Source organism: Suncus etruscus, chromosome 15 (assembly GCF_024139225.1).
Source record: "Suncus etruscus isolate mSunEtr1 chromosome 15, mSunEtr1.pri.cur, whole genome shotgun sequence".
Lineage (NCBI taxonomy): Eukaryota > Metazoa > Chordata > Mammalia > Eulipotyphla > Soricidae > Suncus > Suncus etruscus.
This window is the reverse complement of record NC_064862.1, coordinates 64808415-64827401: the sequence shown is the minus strand read 5'-3', so window position 1 is coordinate 64827401 and position 18987 is coordinate 64808415. Positions and strand designations below refer to the sequence as shown.

At 39.9% G+C, this 18987-nt stretch overlaps 1 protein-coding gene and 1 non-coding gene across 2 annotated transcripts; one reads left to right on the top strand and one right to left on the bottom strand.

The window, feature by feature from the left end:
- Positions 1 to 102: 102 nt before the first annotated feature.
- Positions 103 to 235, bottom strand: LOC126031931 (small nucleolar RNA SNORA51). Its single transcript, XR_007503738.1, has one exon. It is a non-coding gene; the product is annotated as a small nucleolar RNA SNORA51 (small nucleolar RNA).
- A 1494-nt stretch (positions 236 to 1729) lies between these two features.
- On the top strand, positions 1730 to 18921 carry ZP2 (zona pellucida glycoprotein 2). Its single transcript, XM_049788147.1, has 18 exons — positions 1730 to 1788; positions 1886 to 1947; positions 4362 to 4445; positions 4808 to 4899; positions 8341 to 8484; positions 9185 to 9226; positions 9337 to 9498; positions 11380 to 11476; positions 11570 to 11751; positions 12441 to 12567; positions 13329 to 13510; positions 13755 to 13846; positions 14166 to 14290; positions 14423 to 14612; positions 16455 to 16590; positions 16666 to 16762; positions 17423 to 17506; positions 18776 to 18921. The coding sequence occupies exons 1-18, from the start codon at positions 1730 to 1732 to the stop codon at positions 18919 to 18921; spliced, it is 2103 nt and encodes a 700-aa protein (XP_049644104.1).
- Positions 18922 to 18987: the final 66 nt, after the last annotated feature.

Sequence of the window (18987 nt, the reverse complement as noted above, 5' to 3'; positions counted from 1 at the left end):
CTCCTGCCTAGACTTGTGGGTACCAGGGATGCAACCAGGGTTGGCTATGTGCTAGGCAAAAATCCTCCCTGCTGTACTATTACTCCAGCCCCCTAATACCATTTTTGTCCCCCAATTCACAATACAGTCTAGGCAAAGGGCCTGTGTTGAGGTATATATGGGGTGCATTTACTGTACCTCCCCTTTCTATACAGTCAGTGTAAAGAACACAACCTGTGGTAAGAATTGGGAGGCCTTGGGGCCCGGAGAGATAGCACAGCGGTGTTTGCCTTGCAAGCAGCCGATCCTAGACCAAAGGTGGTTGGTTCGAATCCCGGTGTCCCATATGGTCCCCCGTGCCTGCCAGGAGCTATTTCTGAGCAGACAGCCAGGAGTAACCCCTGAGCACTGCCGGGTGTGGCCCAAAAACCAAAAAAAAAAAAAAAAAAAAGAATTGGGAGGCCTTTTCTTTTTTTTTATTTTTTAATATGTATGTATATATATAATTCTTAACCAGTGCAACATTTCCATGACCAATATCCCAAGTATCTCCTAATATCTTTTATTTCTTTTTATTTACTTTAGTTAAGCACCATGGTTACAAGATTATTTATGATTGAATTTCAGTCATAGCATGTACACCACCCTTCACCATTGTCATCTGCCACCAACATACCCAGTTTCCCTCCATTCCCCCAGGACTGCCCTGGGACAGGCATAGTCTCTCTCTCTCTCTTTTTCCTATTTTCTCTCTCTCTCTTTCTCTCTCTCTCCTTTTTGACCCGTGTTCTGCATTACTGTTAATGAAGGGGTATCATGCATATCACTTTGTCTTTAAAGACAAATGCCTTTTTAAAAACCAGTATATGGTATTTGTAGAAAGTTTTCATGAAGTTTACATAACTAAAACTAATAGTTACCTGATCATTGGTGAGGTTATATATTTTAGTTTTTGAGTTTCTGTTTTTCTCTAGAACCTTCTTTAATTTTTTTAACATCCTTTATCAGTAACCTTACATTTATATACCTACTGGAAAAATGGATTATCCTTTGGGGTGAGAGGTTAGTGTTTGAAGGTAACACCTTGGCTGTGCTCAGAGTTCATTCCTAGAGGTGAGCAAACTGTTCAGAATTAAACCAAGGTTGGTTTCATGCAAGACAAATGCTGTATCTGCCATACTATCTCTCCATGATCCCCCCTTTTGTTAAAAGGTGCTTCATATGCATTATCAGGAGCCAGGAGATAATCAAAGCCAGGATATGAATTGAGAGTTAATCAAGGGAAAGGTTAGTGGTACAAACAAGAGATGCTTTTTCCTCAAGTAAATCCCACCACCTTCTTGCACTCTGTATTAGAATTCTAAATAATTTGTCAAAAAACATTTAAAATTTCACAAGTGTTATATATAAAAACACCAAAAAAAGTTAACACTATTGTAACTAACCATGGTACCTAAACTACTATAAATAAATATTAACATGTTTTTTAATTTTAAAAACACACTAATTAATTCATGTGGAGGAAATTTCAGGGAAATCTGGTTTCTGGTTTACTCATAAAACAGCTGGTTTTCATATCCACAAGACAAGAATTAGAAAGGACAGGCCTCTGCTCCTTTCAGGATTCTAGAATGCTTGTCTCCTTCCAGGTGGGAGACCTGGAGAATTCAGGTGTCTTCAACTCAGGGTACTGGTTATAAAAACACAGAGCAGTCCTCCCCTCTCAGTTGGTGTGGAAGTGCTTTCAGCCATGGCGAGCAGGCAGAGAGATGGTGATGATCCCCCAAGCTCATTCAGTGCAAACTGGAGGTGAGAAAATCTGGAGCCGACAGGGAAGAAGCCACTGTGCTGAGAAATTAATGTGTGCTTCCTTAACGTTCTCTCATCTCTTTCCATGAACCCACAGGTCCCTTTCTCTCCTCTTCATCCTTGTGACTTCAGTGAACTCTTTGAAGAACTCTGACTTAGGTATGTATCTGGGTTAATGTACCCTTTGAGAATGCTTCAGTGGTAAGGCAGTGCCCTTCAAGAAAACGGCTTGAGCTAAGATACCTGGAAAACCAAAAAATCCAAACAAGGGTCAAACAATTCCAATTGCTCCCTTTCTTACCAGCACTACACGTTCCATCATTAACTTATGACTTACTTTACTGCCTAAATTAGTTTGCTAAATAAAACATTTCCACTCTTTTCCCTCCACTGCTTCTAGGCACCCATAGAGCGGCAGATTACATAACTGAGTTCTCTTTTCTAGGAGTAGCTATTTTAAAATATCAACTGAACCTTACAGTGTGATTATAGCAAACCAAACCAGAGATATTCCTTTTGAGGTGTTTTTTTTTTTTTCGGTTTTTGTTTTTTGGGTCACACCCGTTTGATGTTCAGGGGTTACTCCTGGCTAAGTGCTCAGAAATTGCCCCTGGCTTGAGGGGACCATATGGGACGCCGAGGGATTGAACCACTGTCCTTCCTTGGCTAGCGCTTGCAAGGCAGACACCTTACATCTAGCGCCACCTCGCTGGCCCCCCTTTTGAGTTTCTTTAATTGTGACTTTGGCTTGGGTATTTAGTTCTGACCTCCCCCCCCCCCCCCAATGCACCTGAGACTACTTGGCCCCTATCACTTTTTTTTTTTTTTTTTAGTTTTTGGGTCACATCAGCTGCGCTCAGGGTTTCCTCCTAGCTCTTTGCTCAGAAGTTGCTCCTGGCAGGCTCGGGGACCATATGGGAAGCCGAACCACCATGCTTTTGCATGCAAGGCAAATGCCCTACCTCCATGCTATCTCTCCGGTCCTCAATCCACTTTTTTTCTTCTTTTTTCAATTTGTAGAAATATGCAGAAATATGAGGTAAACAAAGTAATTTCTGTCCCAAGGTGGGAGCCCCTATCTAGAAGATAAAATTAAAAGGGAGGGTAGCAGTTGTTTTGTTTGCATAGGTTCAGCAAACATTGGGGAAATTAGAAAGAAAATACCCTTGGTCTAAAAATCCAGGGTATCTCAGTGTCTCTATCCATAAAACATACTGTCATTAGACCAACTACAGACTCTGGGCGTACTAATTGTCCAACCCCAAGATCTTTCCTCTTGGTCCCAGGAAAAGTTCTACTCGGTTGTGGTAGTCAGGCTTCTGTATTTAGAGACCTTTGCACAAATCCTATGTCAAAGCCAGGGTGTCGTGGAGTGTCTTCTGATTTCATCTCACTTGTCATTGGGTGTTGAGGCAGGGAAACCTGCTTTTTGAGTTTTTTTTTGTCTGTTTTATGGTTTTTGGGTCACACCCGGCAGTGCTTAGGGGTTACTCCTGGCTCTACATTTAGAAATCGCTCCTGGCAGACCTGGGGGACCATATGTGATGCCGGGATTCGAACCACCATTCTTCTGCATGCAAGACAAACGCCCTACCTCCATGCTATCTCTCCAGCCCTTGAGTTTTTCTTGACCTCTTCTTTCACCAGAATTAGACTCTGAGAAAACCAGATGTGACCCTACTCCCCAGATAGAAACAAAATTTGCATTCTTCAGTTCTTTATCTTATTTATTCATCTAGGACTTGGGAGCCACACCTGATTGTGCTTAGAGCTTACTCCTAGCTCTGTGCTCATGGAATCATATTTGGGTCATTTGTGTTTGAGATAAGCACTTTAATCTTTATACTAATATCTATAATTAATCTATCTGGCCCCTTTTTAGGTGTTTTCTTTTTTTGGGGGGTGGGGTCACACCCAGTGACACTCAGGGGTTACTCCTGGCTATGTGCTCAAAAATTGCTCCTGGCTTGAACATATGGGGTGCCAGGGGATCAAACCACAGTCTGTCCTAGGTTAGTGCATGCAAGGCAAATGCCCTACTGTTGCACCACCATAGGACCTATTTTTTTGTTTTGGTTTTTGAGCCACACCTGGGGGTGCTCAGGAGTTACTCCTGGCTCTGCACTCAGAAATCACTCCTGGCAGGCTCAGGGGACCATATGCAATGCTGGGGATCGAGCCCAGGTCCATCCTGGGTAGGTCACATGCAAGGCAAATGCCCTACCACATGACTCTGTTTCTCCTTTTAGATTTTAGATCTCTCTATCCCTGCCTCTAACAGCTTAATTGCCAAGGTTGTAGCCTGATTTTTGTATGTGTGCTTGTTAATCAAACCTAAGCTTAGCCCTGAGTAATTTCTGGCCACTTAATTGATACCTTCCTTACATTTATATCATGCTTAAATAGTTGGCTCTCCAGCAATGTGTATACTCCCTGAAACTAAGAAGCAAACTTTATCTCTTCCAATTACTATCTTCCTTAATGCCTATTGGAAAGGAAAAATACTTATTATAGACGTCTATGGAAATCATGTTGCTTCTAACTTGATATCACCTGCTTCCTTTGCTCTTCAGGTTCTGTCACTTGCAATAAAGAGGAAGCAATACTGAAGTTTATTCACCCTATAGACCTTAAGACATGGGATATAATTATGCTTGGTAGGTAAATATGTTCTATCTCATCATGCCCTTATATTGAGCCAAAGGCTCTATGCTCATTTTTCTAGTGAACATAATACACAAATGTGGGAGAACAGCCATACAAATACCATAATGCCAGAAAAGTTGAATTTGCATGCCACTTTCAAGAGTGGAAGATCTTGTCTGTTCAAGGCGATAGTATATCTGAGAATACCCTCAAGAAATGTTTAGCTGCACATCCTAGCAGCTCTCAAGTCTTGGTTATAATAGAAACTGAGGTATGGTAGAAATGGATTGGCAGTCTTGGTTATGTGGCTTTGATTGACTAATTGAAACTTACCTTTTGGCCACACTATCTAAAACTGCTCTGGCTTCTGCAGGTACTGGTGTTGAAAGGCTGAATTGCAATTATATCTTGGGTCCAGAAGAAGTCACCTTGATGGTTCCATTTCAGACCTGTGCCAGAAAGATGGTAAGTAGTCTCGAGTAATTTGAGATGTTATTAGTAATAGTCATAAACTAGTTAATGACATAGCTATTGAAATAGAGCAGTAGTAACTAACTAGGGGTGATTTCTGTTTTTTTCTAAGACATTCCTTCATGTTTGGAGATTGCTAATGATACCTTGCAGCTCCAAGCCCATGAGTACTTAATAATCTACACTGCACAGTGTACCATTCCCCCCCACAGACACACACACACAAATTGAGTTATTGGGCCTAAAATGTCAATGATGGGGCCGGAGAGATAGCATGGAGGTAAGGTGTTTGCCTTTCATGCAGAAGGTCATCGGTTCGAATCCCGGCACCCATATGGTCCCCCGAGCCTGCCAGGAGCGATTTCTGAGCATAGAGCCAGGAGTAACCCCTGAGCGCTGCCGGGTGTGACCCAAAAACCAAAAAAAAAAAAAAAAAAAAAAATGTCAATGATGCTGAGGTTGGCAGATGAGACTTGGACTTGAATCCTGGTTTTGCCACTTATCTACATGTGATCTTGGGCAAATTAGTTTACCTTTCAGAGCTCCTGTTTACCTTTTAAGAAAGGGGAATTGTTTTTCTCTCCAAGGTTTTTTAAATCTGATATGATCTCATTTAATATAGCACCTAACCCCCCAAAAGTGCTCAAACAGGTTTTTTTTTTTTTTGGTTTTTGGTTTTTTGGGGGCTACACCTGGTGACACTCAGGGGTTACTCCTGGCTATGCACTCAGAAATCGCTCCTTGGTTCGGGGAATCCTATGGGATGCTGAGGATTGAACCCAAGTTCATCCTGGGTCAGCCACATGCAAGGCAAATGCCCTACCGCTGTGCTATTGCTCTGGCCCATAAACAGGTTATTTAGTTTTGTTTTGTTTTTTTTGTTTTTGGGTTACACCCAGCAGTGCTCAGGGGTTACTCCTGGCTCTGCACTCAGAAATTGCCCCTGGCAGGCACGCAAACCATATGGGATGCTGGGATTCAAACCACTGTCCTTCTGGATGCAAGGCAAACACCCTACCTCCATGCTATCTCTCTGGTCCCTAAACAGGTTATTTTTATTTGAATCTACTTCATAAAATGAAGGGGGGTGGAGATGGGCTTTTTTGATGCCAGCAATAGAGAACTTCTCTGCTCTGATACCAGTATTCAATAAAAAGCAGAGCAGAGAAACAGCTTGTCAAGCAACTGGAATGCCCAATTAAATGGCAACCTAAGTGGAAATTCTCAGCTTCAGTATGCAAAGAATCACTTGGGGAACTTGCAAAATACAAAGTTATATCACTTAATGTATGATGAATTGGTCCTGAATGTCCTAGAATACAACTTGTTTACAGGATGCTTCACCTGATTCTGAAGCAAGCAGTTAAACTTTGTGAGGATAATAAAATTTTTGATCTATATACAAGCTGAACTCTAGATCCTTTGATCTAGGGAGATTTTCTGTAACTGCTTTATAAATATGTACCCTTTGTGGAAAAATTCTAGTAATATTTCCCTCCTGAAACAACATTTTCCAACTTTAAGAAGTTTGAAATTGCGGGGCCGGGTAGGTGGCGCTGGAGGTAAGGTGACTGCCTTGCAAGCGCTAGCCAAGGAAGGACCGCGGTTCGATCCCCCGGCGTCCCATATGGTCCCCCCAAGCCAGGGGCGATTTCTGAGCGCATAGCCAGGAGTAACCCCTGAGCGTCAAACGGGTGTGGCCCAAAAACCAAAAAAAAAAAAAAAAAAAAAAAAAAAAAAAAAAAAGTTTGAAATTGCAGACCTCTAAATCAGGCATCTAGGCTTTTTCCCCTGGCTTCTGTCCAGTTGACATCCGTCTAGCCTCAGGCGCTCTCTCTCTCTCTCTCTCTCTCTCTCTCTCTCTCTCTCTCTCTCTCTCTCTCTCTCTCTCTCTCCCTCTCTCTCCTCTTTTCTCTCTTTCTCCTCCTCTCTCCTCTCCTCTCCTTTTCTCTTTCTCTATCTCTCCTCCTCTCCTCTTTCTCCTCTCTATTTTCTCTTCTTTCTTCTTCTCTCTTCTCCTCTCTCCTTTCTTTCTCTCCTTTCCTTTCTCTTCTCTCCTCTCACTTTCTCCTCTCCTCTTCTCTCTCTCCGCTCTCATCTCTCTCTTTTCTCTCTTTCTCCTCTCTCCTCTCTCTCCTCTCCTCTCCTTTCCTCTTTCTCTTCTCTCTCCTCTCCTCTCTCTCTCCTCTCTATTTTCTCTTCTCTCTTCTTTCTCTTCTCTCTTCTCTCTCCTTTCTTTCTCTCCTTTACTTTTTCTTCTCCTCTCCTCTCTCTCTCTGTCTCTGTCTCTCTCATTCTCTCTCCCTCTCCCTCTCCTCCGGACACCAAACTTGGGGGGGGGGGGGATTTGGTTAAGGAGCTGGCACAAAATAAATAAATAAATAAATAAATAAATCAGGCATCTAGAAACCAAGCCTGTGGATGTTATGCTGAATGCTGTGTGGTGGTCCTTGAGACAATAACTTTTCAGTTTTTATTTTGTTTTTGTTTTTTTTTGGCCACACCCAGCGGTGCTCAGAAAGAAAGAAATAGCCCCTGTTAGGCACAGGGGACCATATGGGAGGCCAGGATAAAACAACCACCTTAGGCCCTGGATCCGCTGCTGGCAAGGCAAACACCACCATGCTATCTCTCTGGCCATCAAGAATAATCTTTAAGCACCAAGCCAAAAGTTAGCCCTGAGCGCCACTGGGTGTGCCCTAAAAGCAACAACAATGAAAACAATACTATCTGACTTGAGTTACAAAGCCTTGAATTAACTGATACCATGGTTTCTAAAGGGTACCTTGCTTTTCTGTCATGAAACAATATATTTCAACTATGCCAATTGTGAATTGGCAGAAAACGGTCTCTTTGAGCATCAGGGGTTGTAGCTCAACTTTTATCTTCTTAAATTCCTGGCTGCTTTAGATCCTCTCCTGAGTCATTCAAGTGTTTATTAAGCTCATCTGTCTCAGCCATTGTGGGTGGTGGGCAGACTCACGTTTGACATTTCCCTTCACTGAGGGAACTCACATTTTTTCACCTTATTCTGTGAAGTACATCTTATTTTATAGTCTATATGCAACTTGTAATGTCTTAAAAACTGAAAAGTTGGGCCCGGAGAGATAGCACAGCGACGTTTGCCTTGCAAGCAGCTGTTCCAGGACCAAAGGTGGTTGGTTCGAATTTCGGTGTCCCCCGTGCCTGCCAGGAGCTATTTCTGAGCAGATAGCCAGGAGTAACCCCTGAGGGGTGCGACCCCCCCAAAAAATAAAGTATTTTTGGAGGGTTTCAAGGGACCATTTATTACCAAGTATCAAGTCTGGATTAGCTGTGTACAAGGCAAGCCTTACCTGCTGCATTATCTCCTGAGTCTCTCATAGGATAATCTGGAACTTCCTTTACCACTAAGGTACCTTGACTTACTGTTCTAATTATGCTTCTTGCACACAGCTTAACCAGTATCAGATAAGTATCGTTTTAATAAATACTCCTTCCAAAGAAAGGAACACTACATATTATATCAGCTGTCCTGCTGAAGATGAAGAAGATACTGAATTTTTTGGAGCTACAAAGTGCCTGAAGGATCTTATGTCTGTAAGTGGAGCAAGCTAATTACTTCTACCGTAACTATTGCAGTGGAAATATAGACGAGGGCTGGGCTTAGGAATTTCAATCCTATTCTTCACTAAATTTTTATGTGATTTAGCATTGATCTCTTAACCATGCTAGACCTCTGTTTACAAGTCTGTAGTTTAAGAACAATAAAGACAATTTACTGGGTAAGTAAGAATCAAAAGAACCTATATGTCAGTATACTATACATGAAAGTAGAAGATTTAGTTGATAGCTGAAGTCACAGTAACATTTGAATAATTATTACAATAAGTCACAATAATAATCTGAATACCTATCATGTGCCAGACCCTATGTCAGATATCAGGACATTGGTAGTAAATGAGGCCAATCATATAATTGTGTATTTTATAGTCTAACAATAGAACTTATGGCTACAAAACTTTCTATGGACTGAGCTATGCAGTTAAGATCCTAGTGTCTAAAATTAGTAAGAAGGAAATTTATATCTTCCAATTGACATTTGAATCAGAAGTTTTCATAACTTCTGATACTCAGAATCAGGGGTTCATGACTGACCCTGTGATTATTCTGCTACATCCTACATTATGCCCTTAAGGTAAGACCTACATGGCACCTCTGGATGTTCTACATACACTGTCAGGTAAGAGTTTCAAAACTTTCTCCTCCAAATAAATGACTTTTTTTTCTTCTCTTACAGTTCACCTTTGAGAATTCTCCTCGATTGGCTGATGAAAGTTTGGTATGATAATAATTTTTCAAGTTAGACCTAAATATTTAATTCTGTATCAAAGGCGGCATAATTTTAATCCTTATAAGTGACAGCATTTGAAACAAAACTTTTTATTTTAGGAAGACTTCAGTCAAATGGGATGGAACATTGTGATTGATGAAGCAGGAGCCCAAAGCCTCAGCTTATATGAAGCTACAAAACAAGGATATAATGTACTAGTTGACAACAGAAAGATCACCATCCAAGTGTCATTCAATGCCACTGGAGTAACCTACTACTCGGTAGGTATAAAATCTTTTATAACACCACTAGGCTCAGATGAGTTTTTCCAATCTTCAGTTAGTAACTAGGATTTACAATACTGATAGTGTTTCAGACTTCATAAAATTGCAACACCACCCTTACCAGCATTCCTGTACCTAATGCCCCTAAATCTTTTATCCCCTTCACTCCTTTACCCCCTTGGCAAACCCAGTTCTGTAGCCTACTTTCAGGGTCTACTACCATTAGCTGTTTTTTAAAATTCTTACTGTGTTTTGTTATTCCATACATAATATAAATTATTATGAATTCGTTCCTTTCCCTCTGACTCGAGCATAATGTCTAACGTTATCAACATAACCAATCATTTCAGAATTTCACTTTTTATTATGGAGCAATATTTCTATGTATATGTATACCAATTTACTTACTCAGCTGTTCTATGCACTTGGATTCTTTCCTAATCTTAGCTATTGTGAGATGTATAGAAGGCCAGAGAGAATTCAGATTATAAGGCTCTTGCCTTGCAGGTGCTCACCTTCCCTTTCAATGATCCTTAGTACTGCGCATGACTGCATATTTCAGACTGAGTCAGAAATAAACCCAGAGATGTGGCCCAAATCCCTCCCTCCAGATAAACAAAGTGCCTATATTTCAAAATATTAAGAGGTTGTTTGAGTAGATAGCTAAGTAATTGATTTACTTAGTTATATGGAAGCTGTATTTAAATATTTTTATTGCATCACCTTGAGATAGGGTTAAAAAGTATCTGATGGATCTGGAGCAATAGTACAGCAGGTAGGGCATTTGCCTTGTACAGAACTGACTCGGGTTCAAACCCTAACATTCTGTGTGGTCCCTGAGCACCTCCAGAAGTAATTACAGTAATTACAGTAATTACAGAGTGCAGAGCCAGGAGTAACCTCTAAGAACTAAGTGTGACCCAAAATTAAAAAGAAAAAAGTTGACGGCTGAGTTTCAGTCACACAATGTTCCAACACCCATTTCTTCACCAGTGTTTATTTCCTGTCACAAGCTGGAAGCTCAGTTGTTAAATTTAAGAGGTATCCATACTTTCTGTAAAGGTTGCTTGTACATGATGATGTTCCTAACAGCGCATAAGGCTTTTCTCCACATCTCTACCATCACTGGTTTCTAATCTTGACAAGTACTGATATCACCTGTGTGAGATGATGTTATTTTAATTTGCATTGTGAAGATCAATATTCTAAACCCACGCATGATTTCAACTATGCCTTCAAATTTGAGAATAAAACTTAGTCCACAGGAATACCAGTAATACCTATCATTATACTGAGTACTAAAGAATTAAAAACCAGTAATTCAATGTTCCTCTTCTCCAAAATTACTATGTAAAATGAAAGCTGGCTACTCTTAAGACATTTTATTAAGTCTTTTATTAAGGCATTTCTGTTGTCACTATTTTACAGAAAGGATTGGTGCTTTGGAGGCTAACAATCAAGATGCAAAAGTACAGGAGTTAAAATACAAAAGTACTAAGATGCCAGTACCTGTTTTAAGTGTTTAAGTGTCGGTCACTCAAGAATATTCCTGTTACATATTAACTATGAGCAGATCTGAGTCTAACATTCTTTCTGAATATTGCTAGTATTAAGATAGTCATGAAACGAGAAGCTTTTTCTCATCTCTCCAAATAAATGATTAGTTGTCAATAGTTGTGACTAACTTGTCAGATCTTTCAAGTTTTCCTAATTAAATCAGAATATTGCCAAAGTGAAAACTTTAAAGACATTATCTAAGTTCTATTTATACCAAAAGATACTTAATGCTTGAATAATGTTTGTAATCTTCAAGTGTTGATGAGAAATTCAAGTAAACCAATATCTTCTGAAATTTCTCCCCACCCTACCCACATACAGCAAGGCCACAGTCATCTCTACACACTGCCTCTGCAGCTCAATCATGTAAGTCCAGGACAGAAGACCACCTTCTCTTCACAAATGATTTGTGTGACAGGTAAGATCCTATCTGGGAAGTGCCAACTTCAGTTTTGGGAGACCGTATACTGGGGCCTGCAAGATTGATCATGGTCTATTTGTCTATTTATAGATTTCGTGATCTGTAATGCTACACACATGACTCTCACCATACCAGAGTTTCCTGGAAAGCTAAATTCTGTGAACGTTGAAAATAAGAACATTTACGTGAGTGAGTTGCACAACCATGGGATTCACATCGAAGAAAAAAATGGCTTGAGATTGCATTTCAGCAAGACTCTTCTCAAAACAAAAGTATGTTCCATTTTAAACCACTGAGCATTCTAGAGTCTGACTAGAAAGTTTTCTTGTTAATCTTGATATGAGTTGAGTTTCCCCATACATTTTAATTGTGCTAGAGTAAAACTTTACAAGCCTCACTCATTCTGCACCAATTTCCAAGTAACTAAAGTTTCCTCCCCCAAACCAAGCCTCTTTCATCTCTGCCATGGAAAACTTTTCTAGGCTTATTCATAAATGATTAAAGTTTCCTCTGAATAAAACAGCTTGATTCAAGGAGTCTCAAATAAGAGCCCAAATCAAGTTTTATCTTGTATAATTGGCAAACATGCTATGGAGTAATCTTAGGATATGTGTGCTCTGCAAAAAATATATATACATATATACTGCAAATCTTTAGAATACTCTTTATTCAGACTTGCCTTGCCAGAAGACTAGTCTCTTTGGAATGATTTGTTAATTTAAGCTTAAATACCAAGTATAAAGAACATTTAGTACACTAGGGTCTGCACTTAAAGCAAAATTTTCTCATGCCTGTGGAAAATACTGATCTGGAGCCATGACAAATTCTCTCCAGTTGGATTAAAAGGGAAATCCAATCTAAGGAGTACCCAACAGGTAGCAAATGTATTGTTTTTGTCTCCCTGTGCATGTTCTGGACCCTGATAGACCAAGAATGCTAATGGACATTCTTCTCTTTTCAGCTTTCTGAAAAATGCCTTTCCTACCAGTTCTACTTACCTTCCCTCAAACTAAATTTTTTCTTTCAACGGAAGATCATATCCATGGTGGTTTTTCCTGAGTGTCTTTGTGAGACACCACTTTCTATAGGTAAAGCTCTTAATTTTGTTCTTTCTTGTGCATGTGGGAAAGTGTTAAAGTTTAAACTCTTGAACTAATGACTGGTCACATCAGAAATGTCATTCCAGCTTCTATTATAGAGCCATAAGGAGTACAAATCTTCCTAAACATGGCTTGGTATCTGTTTAACAATGACTGTGGGTCTCTAATACAGAATAAGATTACTATTGGGTCTTGGATATAATATAGTGGTTAGGGCATCTGCATTCCTGGCACTACATGGACCCTATCACTACTACCACCAGCACTGCCAGATGTATCCTCCATATCCCATACACCACAGTGCCCACTCAGCATCACAACCCTAGGTTCTTGCATTGAACTAGCAGTCCAGTTGGCTTAGAATCATTGAGGCCACTGAGTCTGCTAAGCACTGTTTGGAAGGTTCATCCACACCCCTGCCCTCCTCTCCCCTCCCCCAAAGAAAAACAATCTTATTCACTTATAATTAAAATTGTTAAATTTAAACTTTCCTCAAACTTAGCAATATCCTCAAAAGTAATGCAGCCTGGAAATACTTATTTATAGTTTACGTAGCATGGTTAGAATGTTAGTGTTTGTGGCAGTACAAAGTTACTGTATATTACTACCACCTTAGTACCCAGGTCTGGGTTTAATGCCCTCAACTTGAAATTTAAAGGTTTTTTTTTTTTCTCTTCATAACTTAAGGTTGGTAAATGACAAATTTCACATGGTAGATGCACTACTTTAAACTTCCTCCACATTTGCAGGTGAGCTGTGTACCCAAGATGGGTTCATGAATGTTGAGATTTATAGCTATCAAACAAAACCAGCTCTCAACTTGAGTACCCTCAGAGTGGGAGACTCATCCTGCCAGCCTGCTTTCAAGACTTCATCTCAGAGACTGGTCCAGTTCCATATACCCCTAAATGGATGTGGAACAACTTATAAGGTATGTGCTGTCATATGACAAGAAGCTAAGGCTTTATTTTTGAGAGCCATAGTGATAGTAAAGTAGGAAGGGCACTTGCCTTGCATGTGGCCAATCCCGGTTCAATCTCCAGCATATGGTCTCCCAAGCCACACCATCTAAATGCAGAGCCAGAAATAACATTTAAACATTGATGGACGTGGGGCCACCCTCCAAAAAAGACTATCTTTGAACTAATGAGCTAACCATTTTCTCTAACATTAAGTTCCAGGATGACAAAGTCCTCTATGAAAATGAAATACATGCGCTCTGGACAGATCTTCCTCCAAGAAAAATTTCCAGAGATAGTGAATTCAGGTATTATGCAATGACTTTTTTTTTTTTTTTTTTTTTTTTTTTTTTTTTTTGGTTTTTGGGCCACACCCTGTGACGCTCAGGGGTTACTCCTGGCTCTGCGCTCAGAAGTTGCTCCTGGCTTCTTGGGGGACCATATGGGGCGCCGGGGGATCGAACCGCGGTCCGTCCTAGGCTAGCGCAGGCAAGGCAGGCACCTTACCTCCAGCGCCACCGCCCGGCCCATGCAATGACTTTTTAATACTTCCATTTTCAGATCGAATTTACCAGTCTTCTAACCTAAAATTTTTTTTTGAACCACCCTTCTCCTACCCACTTGCAGAATGACAGTAAGGTGTTATTACATCAGGGATAACATGCTAATCAACACCAATGTTGAAAATCTTCCTCCCCCAGTGGCCTCCGTGAAGCCAGGACCACTTGCTTTGCTCTTGCAAACCTACTCAGGTGAGGCTTTGCAAATAATGAAAACTTAGTATTTCAGGGAACTCTCCCCTAAAGTGAGATTTACAATGTTTTAAATGATCTTCCTGATATTGCTAGCAGCAATACTGAACGCACATTTTCATTCCTTTTCAGATGAGTCCTACCTTCAACCTTATGGGAACAAGGAATACCCTGTCGTGAAATATCTTCGCCAACCAATCTACCTGGAAGTGAAAATCTTAAACAGGACTGACCCCAACATCAAGTTGGTCTTAGATGACTGCTGGGCAACACCCACCTCAGACCCAACCTCTCACCCCCAATGGAATATGATCGTGAATGGGTAAGTAATTTCCATTCATCCAGCAGCCTAGTTAATCTAATCTGTCATATTGCTGATGAAAGAAATAATCTTGGTCTTCAGAAGAGCACAAGATCATGATTTTTGTATCTTTGATAACAGTTTTTAATTTAATAAACTGATCCATGTTTTCCCATTTACTTTTAAAATAGAGTCCTTTCCAAGGAATATGGGCTCTAACACTCCTTATTTGTAGAGAAAATAGCTCTCCATATCCCATCTAGTTATTAGACATCTACCATGTGCTTTGAGTTATACGATGCTCATTTTCTACTTGAATCTCAATCCTCCTTGATGGAGGCACTGGCCACTTTATTACTCAAAAAAAAAAAAATACTCAAGCATGATACTTAAACAACTAGTCCAAAGTCTTAATTGGTTGCATTTTAATACCCATATGACTCCAGACCTGAACTCCATAATGCAAAAGCTGATTACAACACATGCATTGGCATTTGTTATCTCGGTTCTGCCAACAATGTTCTACAGAAATCTGCACCTAGAGAGAATAGTACTTTATCTTCTTCGAAGCTGTTGTAAATTCTCTAATCTTGTGACCTCATACATTCCTGAGTCCCAGACCATGCACTGGCCACACAGCTCAATTCTTGAGTCCATTATAGATGATCTCTTGTCCCCTGAACCATGATACCTATTCTAATTGCCTTGTTACCCAGACCTAACATTTTTCTTCATACTTGCTTAACCCAACCTATAAACATTTCTATAGCTATCTGTCTATGCTAGTATATAAGACTTCAAGTGACAAGCATTTGCTATATATATATATATATTTTTTTTTTTTGTTTTTTGGACCACACCCAGCAGTGCTCAGGGGTTACTCCTGGATGTCTGCTCAGAAATAGCTCCTGGCAGGCACAAGGGACCATATGGGACACCGGGATTCGAACCAACCACCTTAGGTCTTGGATCGGCTGCTTGCAAGGCAAATACCACTGTGCTATCTCTCTGGGCCCTGCTATATTTTTTTTAATGTGCTAACTTTGGAATATAATTTAGTAAAACTTAGGCCATTATCTGAAAAGCTATGTGTAAAATTTATTTTAATTTTAATTTTTTTATTTTTAATATCTTTATTTAAGCATCATGATTACAAACATGTTTGTAGTTGGGTTTCAGTCATAAAAAGAACATCCCCCCCTTCACCAGTACAACATTCCCACCACCAACACCCCCATATCCCTCCCCTACAAACCCCTGCTATGTGTAAGATTTATAACTTTTTTTTTTGTTTTTTTTTTTGGGCCACACCCGTTGACGCTCAGGGGTTATCCCTGGCTATGGGCTCAGAAATCGCTCCTGGCTTGGAGGGACCATATGGGACTGGGGGTTGAACCGTGGTCCATCCTAGGCTAGTGCTTGCAAGGCAGACACATTACCTCTAGCACCACCACTCCGGCCCCGAATTTATAACTCTTAAGTTTTGTGGTCAAACATGTTAACATGAGTATTTAATGAAAATTTGAACTATAAATAGCAACAACAAACCACAGTTAATCGCAATAAGTATTTGCTATATTTTATTGCTATATTATATCTTATTTACTGTATTGAGAACATAAATTTTATCTATATTTTTATAGTTAATTTATGACTATAGAAACTGCTATATAAGTAAGAGTATAATAAAATAGCACTATCATGTACAGCATGAATATCTTTACTAGATCAAGTCAAACAGGCATCTTAAGATACAGAAACAGATAACAATAGAAATGAATGTATTACATATGTCTGAACTAGAACATCAAACTTAAGTCAAGTGAATGTGGTTTATGCCCCTCCCTGATGTGTGCCTCTTAGATGTGACTATAACCTGGACAGCCACAAGACGACCTTTCATTCAGTTGGCTCATCCGTGCCCTATCCTAATCACTACCAGAGATTTGATGTGAAGACCTTTGCCTTTGTATCACAAGCCCAAGTGTTCTCTAATCTGGTAAGTGATTAACAATTCCTTTGGAATGGGCTAAATAAGAGTACATTGATTCCATTTAGCTCTTCCTGTCTCCAGGTCTACTTCCACTGCAGCTCCTTAATCTGCAATCAACTCTCTCCTGATTCCCCTCTGTGTTCTGTGACTTGCAATGTTACAGAGAGGAAGAAGCGAGGTAAAAAAAAAAAACTTTCTAGTCCTTTGTACTATGACTCTTGCCCAAATGGAAAACTCAGTAAGGATGAGTACTTCATTCTTCACCCTGCCCTCCAGAACCCAAGAAACCTTAGTCCAGTTTGACTTTCTAGAGAGTCCTAAATGATTAGATTTTTGGTTCTGTGGACTAGTCTATTTTTGTACACAAGGTTATAACCTGGTTTTCTAAAGACAACACCCTAAAAACATTGCATTCCTGAGTCTAAGTAAATCCAAGCTTACTCTTTGAATTCTCTCCATCCCCACCTTCATCCCTACCTCATTCCCTATCTCCATCCCATCATCCATCCCTTACTTTTGGAGAGAAAAATGGTGGTACAGCATTAAAGAAAATGCAGAGAACTCAAGAGGGGGGAGATATCTCCAAAAAATATAAAATAAATTAATTACATGCCCTGAGATGGTATATGGGTAATTTTAGAGTAGCGTGTGCCTTGGGGTGTAATTAAGGGCTTGGTTTATTTTTAAAGTAAGGTATATCACCTATACTGCAAAGACAGGTGAAAACACATAGATGCTCAGGGAACAAAATAGAGATCTGCTCTAAGTATTCAATTCACACATCTTACACCACTATTTACTATTCCAGAACTTGAACTCAAACCCAACCTCTCTCCAGCCACAGAGGTCACAGAAGAGAAAATGATAGTAAGTCTTCCAGGACCCATCCTTCTGCTGCCAGATGACTCTGCTTCAATCAGAGGTATAAACTTAAATCCATGCATACTCTGTGCATTTCAGTTCTTGAATATTTGTCAGGTTGTAATCTTGTGAACCTGGGCTGGTGATAAGCCTAAACCAATAGGAAAGTTTCTTTCTGGGAATTTTTTATTGAATCTCCTACATATGCATCCAAAAATCTCTTGAAAAAAGGTTAGATTCTTTTAAAGTGCTGTTAAAAAAAATCCCTCTTTAATTACAGGTAGGATCACATATTCTACCTACTTTTCTATCATTTGATTTCCTTGACCTTTTACAAATCTGCCTTACTACTATTCTATAGAATTCCAGCTACTGTTTGATCCTCATTCATGGGCATTCCTTTGTTTCTAAATTTTGTCACTAGTGCCACATTGAAGTGTTCTTGATTTTGTTGTTGTTTTGTTTTTGTTTCTGGGCCACCTCCAGCAATGCTCAGGAGTGACTTTTGACTCTACACTCAGGAATACTGACAGTGTTGGAGGACCATATGGAATGCCAGGATCAAATCCAGGCTAGCCACATGCAAGGCAAATACCTTAACTGCTGTACTTTCTGACCACTTTGAAGTGTTCTTGATAATTTTACATACTCTGTTACAAATTCAGGATGCTCCGACAAGTAGGACTAACAGGTCAGAAAAGATGTGCCTTGCTGCTCTCAATCTTAGTCAGCATTTAGTCTGTTTCTGTTAATGTCTCATAGCTTCATTTCTGATCTTACCTGATTTTAAATTCTAGGCCTAAAGTTAAGTTTCCAATTTGTTAAAGACACTGAATTTAGGGCAACCAATTAAATCTGTTAATACTGGGATACTAAATTAAACAATATGCAGAGACTCGAAGATCCTTCTTGGTGTAAGCTTCGGGTGACTTTTGCTATAATGAAAACAGTTCAGGTAGCTCAAAGTTGGATGCATGTTTTGCTTGTGGAGGTCAAGGTTCAATCCCTGCAACATCATGAGCCCCTGGTGAGCACTTATAAGTGTGACCTCCCTCAAGAACAGAGCCAGAAATAGAACCTGAGAAATGCCAGAGGTGGCCCCAAAACACATACAAAAAATAGTGAAAACTAATAAGCTGCATGAACAGGTCAGGTTGGGGAAGACGAAGAGTGAGACTCAATTTCAGATTAAGAACAAGCCACCCTGTTGCATCAAGCTTCCTAAATGCCTTTGAGATTTTGTTCTACTTCGTTCTCTACAATCTTTATATAAAAGGCTTTGACTTATAACTTAAATATGATCCTAAGTCTTAAATGTCTTCCTTTCTAGATGTTGTGGGCTCCAAAGGACATGGAACTTCTGTGTATGTTGCTTTTAGCGCTGTGGCTGTTGTGGTTACCTTGGCAAGCATCATTGTGGTGGTTGGCCTCATCCATCACCTACACAAGAAAAGAGCCATGATGTTAAATTCCTAATTGGGTTTATGTAATAAAGGCATTGAAACAGTGCGAGTAAGCTTCTTTCTTAGAATTCACTGGGGT

Bases quoted from the DNA above. Each gene is read 5' to 3' on its own strand.
- ZP2 (XM_049788147.1), top strand. From the start codon at position 1,730: ATGGCGAGCAGGCAGAGAGATGGTGATGATCCCCCAAGCTCATTCAGT. The intron at 12,568-13,328 runs GTAAAGCTCTTA...CCACATTTGCAG, and splicing joins TGAGACACCACTTTCTATAG to GTGAGCTGTGTACCCAAGAT. The intron at 14,613-16,454 runs GTAAGTAATTTC...TGTGCCTCTTAG, and splicing joins TGGAATATGATCGTGAATGG to ATGTGACTATAACCTGGACA.